This window comes from Diabrotica virgifera, chromosome 7 (assembly GCF_917563875.1).
Source record: "Diabrotica virgifera virgifera chromosome 7, PGI_DIABVI_V3a".
Classification (NCBI taxonomy): domain Eukaryota; kingdom Metazoa; phylum Arthropoda; class Insecta; order Coleoptera; family Chrysomelidae; genus Diabrotica; species Diabrotica virgifera.
The window spans coordinates 88,372,810-88,389,109 of NC_065449.1; the positions used below are offsets into that span (position 1 = coordinate 88,372,810).

General features: G+C 33.9%; 1 protein-coding gene across 1 annotated transcript in view; it reads left to right on the plus strand.

Moving 5' to 3' along the window:
* The window catches only part of LOC114334873 (alpha-tocopherol transfer protein-like), a 100,047-nt gene that overhangs the window by 59,334 nt on the left and 24,413 nt on the right, over window positions 1–16,300 (plus strand). The window contains exon 3 of the mRNA XM_028284991.2: window positions 5,284–5,527. Coding sequence (XP_028140792.1) covers window positions 5,284–5,527 — 244 coding nt within the window. The remainder of the gene's footprint in view (window positions 1–5,283; window positions 5,528–16,300) is intronic.

Here is a 16,300-nt window from a genome sequence, read left to right on the forward strand (position 1 = left end):
CTACAACAGATATTTACGCGGCAAAAAATTCAGAATGGCTTGCTCATGATATTTAGCTTGTTATATTGAAATAAATGTTTTACTGTATTTTTCCACAAATCAAAAAAAAAAACGTTAAAGACTTACCTCCCAGGTCAATAAGCAATATAAATTAAAATAGTTATTTACACTTCTCCAATAATTGTCCCCAACTATGGTCATTACGCTCCCACGGGACTCCTAAAAATCCTACAGAAATAACTGAATAAGTTACCAATTAACCCGTTCCACTGGAAAGGTCCATCTACGCCGCATGGTTCATCCAGAACATTGATGGAACCACATGCAAGCGAATCCGGGAAACTAGATACCATTCACAAAAACTCCAATACGGTACTACAGCAAAATATGCAATATGTTTGCAAAAATCTCTCATCAGAGATAAAAGTATACGGGAAATCTGTTTTCCCCCAAAAAAAAAACCCTAAAATAAATAGCCGGTATTACAAAAAGGTACCACGATCACATGGTCAAATCATGGCGAAACGTAATAAAAAAAACACTCAAAATAATGCCGCAATTCAGATTATCTCGAGGTTTTTCTATAATTAGTCTCTTTTGATCCAAAAAAATTGAAGAAGGGTTTGGTCCAACCACATTCACCACCCTTCTAGATATGCTACGGCCTTTAAAACCACCAACTGGTGAAGAGAACACCTCTTTTCCGAGCGCCGTACACAAAATAAAAGACCATACTTTCCACTTTCCACTTTCCTTCGTTCCACCAAAAGTGTCAAACTTCTACGACGTTGCCAAGCATCTACAACAACCTAGAATACCCGCAGAACACCCCATCTACGGCATTTTCACATGACACAGTACTATTCCTATTTATACTTTATACTAAAATACCCTACTATTTCCAACATTACTAAGATAATGGGAAATTATGGAAAACACGCTCCGCGAGAATTCCTTTATCCCTTAGTAAGACAATAACAGAAAGACAATAAATACAATAAGACAACACCGTAAAGGTACTACAAACAATGCCAAAAGTACATCTGTTTTCTAATTAACGAAATAGATCCACACCAGACCAGAGGTAGGAATTATAGTTGACAACATTTGCGTTCTGGGTTTTTGACCTCCAGGTGACACCATAGGTATGAAATAATTAATTATTAATTTACAAATATCAATGTTGTAATGGATCTACAGGGTGGAGTGTCGTAGAACGATTTTGAAACGTAACACAATGACAACCTAAAGTACACTTTAACTAGGATTCATTCTAGACTAAAGTGCATAAAGTCCATAAAGTTACTTACTTCTGCTTTATTATGATGGAAATACACTTTTCTCTTTGTATTAGTTTGTGCTTGGAAGTTGGAAACGTATAGAACGTAAATTGACAATTTTTTGTTGTATTTTTACAATTGATAACACAGCATTTGCGAAATCCCATTTTCTTCAATGACAGTAGGTATGAAATAGGTCAATTTTTAATTGATAATATGAATTATTTAAGAAATATGCAAAGAAAGTAGCAAGATTTTCCGCTACTCGCGCACGATCGTTTCTCGTATCTCCTCCAAGTACTTGCAAACAGCGAATACATATTAATATAACGACATTTAATAAATACAATTATTACACTTCAATCTCCTCAATAGTAAAAAAAGATTAAACATTTCAATAAAATAACTTTATAAAATACGTTTACGGGATAATAGCCATTTCCAATTATTACCACTGACACTGTAACACAGTGGGTGGCAAACTTATTTGCCAAATAGCCAAATATGAGCAATATAACAATTAAAAAAAAATGGGAGCCAAATCTGCAAATAAGTAGTACAGTAAATAAAACTATAGGGTTTAGCCGGTTAAGATAGTGAAAAATTGCCCTAGCGATATCCCAAAAATAAAAATACAATGTTGTTTTACATTAAAAAGTATTCAATTTTTAAACCCCTATCCCTATTCATAGCCCCCCAAAAAATTAAAACGTGTTTTTTCGTTTTTTGGCAATATTTTTGTTTCGAATCTCCATAGAAACTTCTATTTTCTTTCATTTTGCAGGGTTCTTATCTACAACACTGTATTTTTTTTTTAAATAATTTTTGGCGCAAATTTTAATTTTTTTGATATATTGATATTATGTAGAACCGAAAAGGGAAAGAACATCAAACGCGAGCTTTTTGAGCTGATGTTTTGCTGATGATGATTTAAATGCTATTCCAAGAGTTGAAAATGATCATGTCTTCCATCTCCAAGATTACATTTCTTCTTCTTCAATATTTCCAAATCAACACAAATATGTTCAAATTTAGAGCACCACATGTACTACTTTCTTGTTTTTTTAAATCCAGCAGTTATTATTGTATCTCAAAGCTACCAGTGTCAATTTCGAAAAGAGAAAATTTCATCTCGGTTATCGTAGTATCAAGAGGATATTTTACAAATGCTAAAGATTGCAAATGCTAATTTGTTAAAATAATATGTAATTTTTTCCTACTAAGTTTTTTGTTAATAAAAATATTATTGTGCTTTCTGTGGATATTTGTACCAGAGCCACACTTACCGAGTCAAAGAGCCACACGCACTTTGCCGACCAGTGCTCTAACAGTAGGTATCAATGATTTACACATCTGAACTTGTTTGAACATGAATCGTGACGCATGGGAAAAGTTAGAGTGGAAGTACTATATGGCAGGGGTCGGCAACCTTTTTTACTAGGAGGGCACATTTCAAAAATTGTGAAATTCGGCGGGCACCACCTGATGAAAAGTAGCGCCCCCCTCCCCTCGTCGAGGAAACATGAAAATAATATAAAAAAAATGTATTATATATAGGCAAATTTTTATTTCACATCAAATTCTAATATAAAATATAAGCATAAGTAGTCAACTAGTGAGATATTTGGCACTGTTTTGAGGCCAGCTCGTTGTAATGGGAATATAAGTAGAATTTCCAGTTCGCAGGCATTGGTCCAAATGAGCATCAGTAAGGGTTGATCGGTACCTTGGTTTTAACTATTTCATATTTGAAAATAAAGATTCACAGGCGTATGTCGAGGCACAGAGGGAATTTACCTTTAGGGCTCATTTTCTCAACAAAGGATAAATATTTATATCCACTAAATTCCAAAAATTCTCTTCGTTACAGTATGATTTCAACTGGATGTCGTTGGTGATATTTATAATTTCCAATTCCAAGTTATTAGAAATATTGGAATATGTTGAAATCTTGTCACTCAGATCTTCATTTCTATGAGAGTAAGGATTAATGAAAAACATCAGGAATGTCTCTAGTTCAGAAAATTCTTCGAACCTTTTGTTAAATTCTGTCAACAAGGAATAAAAATGTTTGGCAAACTGATGGGTGGTAACATTTTCATCGCAATGACTTTCTATTACCATTCTCAAATTTGGGAAATGTAATAAATTATTGTTCTCCATTTTCAACTTCCAGAGCGCCAATTTAGCTTTAAATGCATTTACCGCACTTACCATGGAAGCAATATGATGATTTCTGCCTTGTAGTTGTAAGTTTAATTCTTTTAATTTTACAGTTAAATCAGTTAAAAAACCAAGCCGAATTAACCAAGGTGTTTGTTCTAACTCCGGACAAACTTCATTTCTGGATAATAGAAATTCTCTTACTTGAGGTAATAAATTTAAAAACCGCTCAAGTACTTTTCCTTTACTCAGCCACCGTACTTCTGTATGTGTAATCAGATCGTCTAATTCTGCGCCATTTTCTTGCAGCAATAATTTAAATAATCTGTGTTGCATAGCTCCTGCTCTTATTGAATTTATAATTTTGGTTACAGTTTGTATTATATTATCTTGGAAAGGAATCACCTTTGAACATAATACTTCCTGATGAATGAGACAATGATAAGAGGCAAATTTGGGAAACATCGGGTCTCTCTACACAGAGCGATGAAACCGCTATTTCTTCCTTTCATTGCAGGTGCGCCGTCTGTTGTAATTGAGGACCGTTTTTTCAAAGGTATGTTAAATAGTTTCCTCTAAAAATTTTTTAAAAGTCATATAAATATCTTCACCCCTTGTCCACCCTTTTAACGGTAACATGTTCAGAAATTCTTCTTTAACAATAAAATCTTCCAAAACCATCTTTATAATAATACATAATTGAGAAGTGTCGGACACGTCTGTTGACTCATCAACTTGCAGTGAAAAGAATACACTTTTTTGAATATCAGTGTTCAATTGTGACTCAATGTCTGTAGCCATCATTTCAATTCTTCGAGTTACTGTTCTGGCTGATAGCTGAATGCCATTTATTGCTGTTACTATTTCATTTTTACTTTTATGGTCGTCAAAAAGTGTTTTGGCATGTAATAACATGGCTTCCTTAATAATCTCACCTTCTACAAACAGTTTCATTTTCTTGGCCAAAAGGTGCGCAATCTTGAAAGAGGCAGTAGTTGCTTTTGTTGATTGGGAAATTGGTCTGGTAAATAAGTTTTGCTGCTTAGTCAACTTGAGTTTAAGTTCCGATATATTTTTATTTCTAATTTCCGAGTTTATTGGACAAGTTGTGTTAAAATTTATGTGAGTGGTAATGAAATGTCTCTCCACATTACACTTTTTTGGAACCGCTACGCTTGAATTGCACAATAAGCACACACTTTTTTCTTTATAGTAAATGAATCAAAACTATTCTTCCCACTCGACATTAAAATGATGTGTCTTTATCTTCTTTCTTTTATTTTCCATGGCGGCTAAAATAACAGTAAAATAATAAATATAAAGAATTAAACAATCACAGATTTGATATATACCTACCTACTTACAACTCCAAATTAATATAAATTCACGATAAGAATAAATTCACACAGGTTAGTTAGCACGTGGCGCATGAAATGGTAGCAGGCAAGTAGACGGAGTTATAGTAGACGCGCGGGGGTGAGGAACACATAACGGTGCGTATAGAAATGCCGGCGCCGCTCAGAGCGTTTGTATCATGTTCGTTAGGTTAGTAAGATGTGAGCAGGGTCGTAGCCAGTTGTTCTATTAGTTTTATATTGATGTCGCTGAAATTCAGTTTTAAAACTTTAGTTTTGAATAAGGTTTAAATTATTAAAGTTCCGTTTTTAATTAGTTTTGTAAATAGTTGTTTGGTTAAATTTTTAAATTAAGATGGTGAAAGGAATGGCGGTCACTTAAAATTGCTTCGCGGGCATCACGTTGCAGACCCCTGCTGTATGAAAATCACTTACTCAGCTTGAACTGCTGATAATTTTTTATAACTTTTTTGTTTTATTTCCAGAGTACTTTGTCCATTACCAAATCCAGCCGAGGATCTTTACAGACTGCAAATAGTGAAATTAAATCAAAATTGTTCAAATTTTGTAGCATGGAAATATTTCGCACTTATGTTAAACATATATGAAATACGAATATGCGAAGATTTGTGTCTGAGTGAGATTATCATAGTAGATTATAAACAATTAACGTGGAATCATGTTTTTAAAATGACACCATTGTTGTTCAAGATGACAACTATTTTAGACGTAAGTGTTTTGTTTAGTAATAGTGTTAAAGTTTTTTTTTTTTTTTTGGCATGGGCTGTCGCCACTCAGCCAGTCACAACAAGTAGGTATATTTCAAAATCTACTAGTCCAGAAAGCCACTGCGCATCCGCTAGGAAAAATATTCTAATTCGGATTTTTTGCACAATATTACTCAAAAAGGACCCCTTTTAACAAATTTGCATGTTGCCAGGACCAAAAGTTGGTCAAAAGTTTTTTAAACATTTTTTTTTTGTTTTTTTCCTAAAATTATTTTTTTTGCATGGAACAAATTTTTTTAGTTTTTTTGGATCATTCCAAACAGAAAAGGTCTTTAGTGACTTTTCTCTAAAGTTGATAGTTTTTGACATATAAGCGATTAAAAATTGCAAAATTGCGAAATCGGCCATTTTTAACCCATAAAAACTATGTGAAAAACTGAAAATTTGAATGTTGCCAAAGTAGATAGATATTCTTTAAACATCGATTGCTGAAATCCCGAAGAGTTTTTTGCAATACAATATCAAAAAGCCCTTTGTTTTTTAATTGACAATCAAGCATGCGCGGCGCTATTTTCCACCGTTGCATGTGTATACAGTATGGTGCAAATGAAAGGAATCAATTCGTTATTTCGTAAACCGGTGACTTTAAGGAAAAATCCCAAAACAGTTCGGTTTTTATTGTTAAGTTATAATATTGTGGCATATATAGTATACTAGTGACGTCATCCATCTGGGCGTGATGACGTAATCGATGATTTTGTTAAATGAGAATACGGGTCGTGTGCTGGCTCATTTGAAAGGTTCTTCAATTCTCTATTCAGTAATATAAACATGTACATAATTATTTATACAGGGTGTCCTTCTACTTATTTTTTGTCAAATAATTTAATTTAATAAAATTTTTTTGGACACCCTGTATAAAAAATATGTAAATGTTTATATTACTGAATAGAGAATTGAAGAACCTTTCAAATGAGCTAGCACACGACCCCTATTCTCATTTAAAAAAATCATCGATTACGTCATCACGCCCAGGTGGATGACGTCACTAGTATACCATAATATGTCACAATATCATACCTTAAAAATAAAAATAGACCTGTTTCGGGATTTTTCCTTAAAGTCGCCGGTTTACGAAATAACGAATTTATTCCTTTCATTTGCACCATACTGCATACACATGCAACGGTGGAAAATAGTGTCGCGCACGCTTGATTGACAATTAAAAAACAAAGGGGTTTTTGATACTGTATTGCAAAAAACTCTTCGGGATTTCATCAATCGATGTTTAAAGAATATCTACCTACCTTGGCAACATTCAAATTTTTAGATTTTCACATAGTTTTTGAGGGTTAAAAATGGGCGATTTCGCAATTTTTCAATTTTTAATCGCTTATATGTCAAGAACTATCAACTTTAGAGAAAAGTCACTAAAGACATTTTCTGTTTGGAATGATCCAAAAAACCTAAAAAAATTTTGTTCCATGCAAAAAAAATAATTTTAGGAAAAAAACAAAAAAAAAACGTTTAAAAAATTTTTGACCAACTTTTGGTCCTGGCAACATGCAAATTTGTTAAAAGGGGTCCTTTTTGAGTAAGATTGTGCAAAAAATCCGAATTAGAATATTTTTCCTAGCGGATGCGCAGTGGCTTTCTGGACTATACATACATTTCAAAAATATAAAACAAAACAAAAATAAGAAACGTTACCGTAAAGGTAGTTGTTAATATTACAATTATTATATTCAGGAGTTAAGGTAGGAATAAGACAGGGTCACTTGCTTCTTCTCGTCTAGGGACCCTTCAAGACATTTCGTTTAGACATAACTAGACTAGGTCGCGGATAGGAGGTAAATACATATGGGATAAAACAAAGGCAAATAATCATTTGTGGATAATGATTAAAGGTTGATTTTACTTTTACAAATAAATTCCATTAAACAGTCATATATTGTTTTCCTATTAGAGAAAGTAGGTAACATAAATTATAAGGTGGAAATATATTATATTTTAATAAATTTTCAATTAGTTTATTAGTTTGTTGAGTATACTTTGAGCACTCAAAAAATATATGATTTAAGTCTCCCTCTTTTTGACAGTCTAAACATAGATTTGAAGATAAAATGTTAATTTTCGCCAAATGAAAAGGATAACAGGCGTGCCCAAATTTTATTCTAATAATGGAAGTAATATATCTGCGGGGAACGGAATAATTTTTAAACCAGTACTCAGTAGGCACTTTAGGTTGAATCATCGCGTATTGAGAGGAACTATGTTTGCTAGATTCGTTCCATGTACGTCTCCATTGTTGGTTAACTTCATTTTTAAAAATTGCACATATATCTGGATTAGAAGGTTCATGTCCGGTTAACGATCCATGTGTGATGGCTTTTTGTGCTAATAAATCAACATGTTCATTACAGGTGATACCTATGTGTGCTTTAACCCATAGGAAATGCACTTCTCTTCGTTTTTTATAGATTTCATAAAGTATTTTTTTAATTTGGAAGATATAGTTGTTTAAATTATGACTTGGAAATATTATTGTCTGAATAGCTGTCAGTACGGAAAGTGAGTCAGAAACAATTACTGTAGACTTATTTTCTGTATTCATAAAATATAATAAAGCTTCATAAATTGCAATTGCTTCAGCGCTGAATATTGAGAAAGCATTATTTATTTTATACATTTTTTCTGTATTGTTTGATGGGACATAAAAGGCACATCCAGTGCCAAACGTCGACGCATCTGTGTAGATAATTATAGACTCCGAAAAAACGTCCAAGATACTTCTTAAGATGTTATGACTGATAGCTGCATTTTCATGATAACTTGGCTTAATTACTTTTACCAAATGTAATAATGAAGGAAAATCTTCAAAGTTTAAGATTTCGTCTGGATTTGAAGTAACATCAAAGTTTGACATACTGCGAAAAGCTTCACAAAGTGGAGGTGAATTCTTGGTGTTTCCAATATTTATTCGTCAGATCAGCTTCATTCAATTTGCTTATTTTTAAATGAAGGGAAGGATCTTTATGTTGTAATTTCATAATAAATTTTTTACTTAGATATTCTCTTCTATATTTCAGTGGCATCTCTAAAGCTTCGACATGTAACGCATTAATTGGAGTTGATTTCATAGCACCTAAACAAATCCTCAGAACTGTATTTTGTGTTACGTCGATTCTGCTTAGGGCCCGATCAGATGCAGAGCCATAGAGTACACAACCATAATCTATGATTGATCGTATATAAGCTTTGTAGAAAAGTAATGATGTTTCAACATCTGCTCCCCACCACGTTTTTGAAATTGCTTTTAAAAAATGTATTCCTTGATTACATTTGTTTAGCATAAACTCAATATGTGATTTCCATGTTAGTTTTCGGTCAAGTATCATCCCCAAATATTTGATAGAAATTTGGAAACTATACTCATGATTGCTTAATTGTAATTTATCAATATTTGGTAAGTTGTGTCGTGTGAAAATGCAAACACTAGATTTGTTTGTGGAAATTTCAAATCCATTTTGTTGGAACCAATTGTTTGACAAGTTGTGCATTTTATCTAATGTTTGTATAAAATTATCATATTTTTTTGAAAACGAGTATACAAGAAAATCGTCAGCATATTGTATAATCTTCAAAGTGCAGTTTTCAATTTGGCTATTATGTATAATAGATATAGATCATGTATAGATATGTATAATAGATTATGTATTATAGATCAGCAGTGTACAAATTAAACAACAAAGGGCTCAATACTGATCCTTGGGGCAGCCCCAAGTTATTGTATCGTGGACCTATCAGACTACTGTTATGTGCTCTGAGATATATCTTTCTACATGAGTAAAAATTATATATTGTTCCTGCTAGTTGGGCTGGTATTTGGAAATTTTTGACTAATTTTTCAACTAAAATATCTAGACAGACTCTATCATATGCACCCTCTATGTCCGTACATATTGCAGGTAAATAATTGTTGTCTGTAAATGTGTTTTGTATATCTACCACTAATGTTGAAAGGGCGTCTAAATTACTTCTTCCTTTTCTGTACCCAAATTGAAGGTTGGGAAGTAATTTCTTTTTTTCTAACCACCATTCCAATCTCTGTTTTATCATTCGTTCGACTGTTTTAAGAAGGCATGACATAAGAGATATAGGTCTATATGATTGTGCCACGTTGAGATTTTTACCTGGTTTCAGTATTGGTATTATAATGACATCTTGAAATTGAGGAACCAAACTCCCATTTTTGACCAACTCATTGAATATTTCCAACAGCAAGAGTTTAACTATTTTTGGAAGGTGTTGTATCATGGGATATTTAATATTATCCAAACCTGGACTTGATAAAACTCGATAAAAAGAAGCAGACTATGGCTAGCAATGCTAGAAATGGGAATACCAAGAAAATTAGTGCAGCTCACTCAAATGTGCGTGGCAGACTCATATGCACAGGTAAAGATAGGAAACAGAACATCAATGCCATTTAGTATAACATCAGGGCTTAGACAAGGAGACCCTTTATCACCATTGCTATTCAATTTGGCTTTAGAATACGCAATAAGTAAAATATCGTCTGAACTAACAGGGGGATTCGCAAATCGAGGATCCAAACTATTGTTGGCCTTTGCCGATGATCTAGATGCAGTCGCACATTCTACAAGAGACGTAAGGGAGGTGTTTTCACAGCTCGAGGAGGAAACAGGTAACCTGGGCCTTCGAATAAATGAAGAGAAGACGAAATATATGCTGGTGACCAAAAATCCAAGACCAAGAGTTAGGCAGAACGTAACTATTAATGACCACAACTTTGAAGTAGTAAAAGAGTTTAAATATCTGGGAGCAGTAATCACAGAGGACAATCACATAGAAAAAGAGGTCTCAGCAAGAATAGCTGCGGGAAATAGAGCATTATACTCCCTATCATCATTATTAAGATCTAAGCTGCTGAAAAGACAATCTAAATTAAGACTGTATATATCAATTATTCGCCCAATTGTTACATATGGGAGTGAAACATGGACTCTGCATCAGCGAGAAATAAATAAATTGCTGATATTTGAAAGGAAAGTCCTCAGAATGATATTTGGTCGTCAAAGAGATGAATTGACAGGAGAGTGGAGAAGGCGCCGCAATTCTGAATTGGTGACTCTATATGGTACTGAAAACATCTCAGACATATAAAAGCTAATCGGATAAGATGGGCAGGTCATGTAGTAAGATCAGAGGAAGACAGAGTGCTAAAGACAGTGTTCTTCGAGAGACCAGACGGTAGAAGATCAGTGGGCCGTCCCAGAAAAAGATGAAAGGATGATGTTGAAACCGATCTATCTAGGATTGGGGTACAACAATGGCAAATCGAAGCGCAAGATCGCAGACGATGGAGGGCCATAGTGGATGCGGCGAAGACTCACCCCGAGTTGTAAAGCCAGTCAAGAAGAAGAAGAAGAAACCTGGACTTGTGTTATTCCGATTTTTAAGAGCATATTCTAATTCTGTAGTGTTGAACGGTTCTAGCAAAAAATGGTTTTGTTCGTTTGAAGCATAGCTGTAGCTTTTTAGTAATTGGACTGATGGAGGAGCAACTTGATCAAAAATTTCGTCGACTAATGTATCATTAAGACATGTTCGATTAGTAATTGGTTTTCTATTGATTTTTCTAGCTTGATTCCATAATGCTGAGGAAGGAGTGTTTTTGTTTAAGTTTGAGACAAAGTTTTTCCAACTTTCTTTAGCTATTTCCTTTAATTTTTTTTTACTTTTAGCCATGCTCTCTTGGCATTTTAAGTAATTTTCAAAGTTACGGTTTTGCTTATAATTTGAAAGTGCTTCTTTTCTTTCCTTGATAATGTTATCACAATTTGTATTCCACCACGGCGGAGAATTTCTGATTTTGTTTTTATAAGCTTTATATTGTGGAATTGATAGTTGAGCTTCATAATTTATACAATCAATTAAAAAATTATATTTGTCCGACGTATTTTCCATTTGGTAATAGTTATTGAAAAATTGCTCTGCTGAAATTTCGTACATGGACCAATTAGCCTTTCTTGTATTCCATTTACTTTTAGGAATAATTTCTTCAGGTAAATGAATGTCGGTAATTTCCATATGGATCATAAAATGATTCGATCCCAAGGTGTCTGTATGTATAGACCAATTAATTTTATTGACTAGATCAGCTGTAACGAAAGTAACATCAATAGCTGATTTATTTTGATCTGGTTTAGTTAAAATGGTAGGTTCTCCATTATTAATTACTGTAAAATTTAAGTCATCTGCAGTTTTAGTAAGTTGTATTCCAGTTGCATCATTATAATTAGATCCCCAAATCGTATTAGGCGCATTGAAATCTCCACCTATAACTACTGAACCAGTGACCTGTGAAAATATATTTGCCCAATCACATACTGTACTTTTACATTTAGGAGGTTTGTATATAGATAATATATTGAGTTCAATATTTTTAAATTTTGTTTTGATGCCACAAACTTCAATATCAGAATTAAAGTTATAATTTAGTTTTAGTTCACTGAAGGTTACTGTGTTACGGATAAGAATCGCAACGCCACCAAACCGGTCTTCCTTCCTATCTCTTCTTATTAGGTTATAACCATTAAAACTGTAATGAGAATCTTTTTTAAACCATGTTTCGCTAATTAGTAAAATATCAATTTGTTTATTGTTTACGTATTGCATTAAACTGTTTTTGTTTGACATAATAGATCTAGCATTCCATTGACCAATTTTTAAAATATCTTGTACAGCCATTAGAAGCTATTATTGTTTACAGTATTTAAAACCTGTTCTAATTCATTAATTATAGTCTTATCGTCTAACGTTTTTATATCTTCAATTGAACGAATATGTTCCAAGAGGTTCATTATAAAATTTGTTATAGTTTTTGTCAACTGATTTTTATTTTCAACTTTGTTATAATTGGGTTTATGTGGATTAGCCGGTAAAGGCTGGGCAGGTCCAAATGTAAAGGGAAAGATAGGTTTATGAATAGGAGATTGTATGATAGGAGAGTTTGGTTTCCTTTTCTTTCCTACAGATGCATGTGAATTATTGTTCAATTGAGAAGATATTAGAGGGCGCGCTTTATTGGTCTGTGGGCCTAGCTGAGTGGAGACAGAATTTTTATTAATTTTTGGAAGCGAAGGAAATTCTTGTTCATTATTTTCAAGCAAAGAAAAGTAATTTTGACTCATAACACCAGAAAATGATTGTTCACACAAATGTTTTGCCTCTAAAAAAGTAGTCTTTTGTTCGATCATTATACTTTTAATCTTTTTTTCTTCTTCTTCTTCTTCTTGTAATAGGACTATGTCCTGTTTCTTCTGTTACAGTCTTTGCTGCGATCCGGAGCTCCAACTCTCGTACCATCGTTTTTTGGGCCTTCCTATGGGTCGCTTGGTGTTGGGCTTCAATTCTGTGTTTTCGCCCAATGCGCCATACGTTCAGGGTCCATCCGATCTACGTGGTCCCTCCACATGCGTCGTCGCGCTCTTGTCCATCTCACTACGTCCTGAACGCCTAGCTCTCTCAATGTGTCTTCGTTTCGTACTTTATCTCTGAGTGTGATACCTCTTATGGATCTTAGGGTTTTCATCTCTGTTGTTCTCATTATCTGTTTGGTCTTTGTTGTCTCGGCCCTTGTCTCAGCTGCGTATGTCAGTACGGGTCTAACACATGTCTTATAAATGCGGACTTTGCTTTCGGTGCTCATATATTTATTCCGCCAGATTATATCCCTCAGGAAACCAGATATTCTCGCTGCTTTCATTGCCTGCTGTTTTGATTCTTGCCACAGATGCCTGTCTCTAGATATTTCCACACCTAAGTATCTGCAATCCATTACCTGTTCGATTATATGGTCGTCCACTACTAACTTACATCTAATTGGGTTCCTGGATATTACCATCGATTGGGTTTTCTCTTTGGACAGTGTCAGGTTATACTTTTCGGCGGTTATTTTGAATTTTTGTAGTAGGCGTTGTAAGTCATCTTCGTTTTCGGCTATTAAGATTGCATCATCTGCGTAGCAAAGTATTCTCATGGTTTGGTTACCCATTTTGTATCCCTGATTCATTATGTTAACACTACCTATAACTTCATCCATTATTAAATTAAATAGGCATGGACTGAGGCTGTCCCCTTGTCTAATGCCTGCATTGATTTTGATTTCTTCCGTGAGCCCGTGTGTGGTTTTAATTCGTGTTTTGTTGGATCTATTGAGCTCTTTGATTATGTGTCTATACCTCTGACCTATGTTTTTCTTTTCAAGGATAGTGAGCTCGTCCTTTAATCGTACTCTGTCGAATGCTTGTTTCAGATCTACAAAGCATGTGAACATGGGCTTGTCGAATTCTATTGATTTCTCAACTAATTGTCGCATTACGAAAATAGCGTCTATTGTAGATCTGTTTGGGCGAAAACCCTGTTGTTCTTCCGATACACCGGCTTTCTTATATATTTTTTGGGATAGAATTTTTGTCAATAGTTTTGATGTAGAATTGAGTAGTGTAATTCCTCGGTAGTTCGTAGGATCTGTCTTTACGCCTTTCTTGTAGATGGGTATTGTTATACTCTCTCTCCATTCCTCTGGTACTGCCATGTTGTTTACAATTTTTTTGAATAATGTTGTTATCTCTTCTATTATTTTTGTACCTCCGTATTTAATTAATTCATTTGGTATATTATCCGGACCTGGTGATTTTCTATTTTTTGATCTTTTGATTGCTTCGTTTACTTCTTCTTGGGTGATGTTGTCATTCTCTGTTTCTTCTTGGTGAATGTTTTGTAGGTCATTTCTTTGTACTTCATTATTATCGTCGTTATCGTCTTTGTATAGATTCTCGAAATGAGTTACCCATTCTTCTGGTTTTATTGCGTTAATTTGTAATTCTTCGGTAACCGGCTTCTTCCTGTTCCTCAACATGTTCCATACCTTCCTTTGACCTCCTCGTAAATCATGTTCCATGTCATTTGAGAATTTTTCCCAATATATTTGTTTTAGATCTTTGATTCTGTTAGTTGTTCTATTTCTTTCTGATTTATATCTTTGATATTCTTCTGGGGTCCTATTGTTAATATATCTTACGTATGCATCTTTCTTCTCTTTTGCTAAATCTTTGACTTCCTGTGTGAACCATGGTTTTTGGTTTCTGCCGCTGTTTAAGTCAATTGTTCTTTCTCCAATGGCTTCTTTTGCACTACTAGTTATATGATTTTTTATTTTTTCCCATGCTTCGTTTATATTGTCTGTGATTTCAATAGGGCTAAGATTGATCTTTTCCTCAAGTCTTTTTTGGTAGAGATCCTTAGTACTTTCGTCTTGTAGGGATTCTATGTTGAACTTGGTGATGTAGTTAGGTGGTTTATTTCTCTCTATTATGTACGCGTGACGGTACTTACATATAACCAATCCGTGTTGCGTTCCCACATTCGCAGATGTTATTGTGCGTACGTCAAGTACTTCCCGTGGGTGAACTTTTCTGTTGGTTATCACATAGTCAATCATCGATCTGTTTCTTTCAATCTTTTTTTGTTTTTCATAAAAGGGACACTTTTTCGATATTGTGACATGCTCATTACTTTTACAATGTATACAATACATAGCTTTATCGCAAGTATGATCAGTAGTCTTAGTTTGCCCACATTGAATACAACATTCCTGGGAACTTTTACATTGCTTTGACACATGACCAAATTTCAAACATCGATAGCATTGAACGACCCTACCAATAAATTGTTCTACCGGAAAATAAACTCTATTAAAACCTATATAGTTGGGTAGAATGTTACCCTCAAAGGTGACAACTATAGTTTTTTTATCTACGTATTCAATTGTTTCCTCTTTTTGGATTCTACGCTTTGTTCTATAAATATTTAAAACTTTGGAAGTAGATTCAATGTTTTCCATGAGATAATTAATGTCAAATTGGGTGTCTACATCCCTTATAAGCCCTTTAACTTCCAACAAGTGATTTGGAATGTAAGCTCTTAAATTTTGAGCGTCTAATAATTTATTTTTGACAACATTATTAGCTTCTAAACGTGATGACAGCAAATCTTTTATACGACTACGGCCAATGCTTTTTATCTCTTTAATATGTGTAAGTTTCAGGGTCTTAAATAGTAGGTGACCTATCGCCATAGGGTGCAATCTAGAAAGACCAGTTTCATTCCCAGTTTTTTCAATATAAACCCAAATATTATCTAAATTGTACTTATCTGAGATCAAGTTGAAATATTTAATATCCTTTTGTTTTTCTATCGGCAAAGTAGCACTAGGTTCAAAACTATTATTTTCCATTAAACTATCTTCACTATTCACTATTTCTTTCGTCTGAGAGGACGTCCCTAATGAACTTTGTTCCCCCATAATGGGGGAACCAATTTAATTTGTTTATTTAAAAATTCACTGGACTATAAAATTATATCTTTATCGAGTATTAAATTTTTAACGAGTTTTTAATAATTCAACAAAAATTGATGAATCCGGTTCTCTTTGTAAACGATAGCCTGCGATCGATTCGAAGGTACGAATAAGACTGAATGTTAAAGTTATTTGGGTGTAATCTCAGTAAATCTTTATTTCTTCAGCCATCGCGAAAACTAAACTTTCGAAATGATTTATTAAATCAAAAGTACAATTTTACACAAATCGTATCAAAAGCAACTCCTTTCGGGACGGCTTTTTCACTTTTGGAACGATTCTTTTACTTTTGGCGATAAAACTTTTCCTGCTGCAATAGAATCAAGC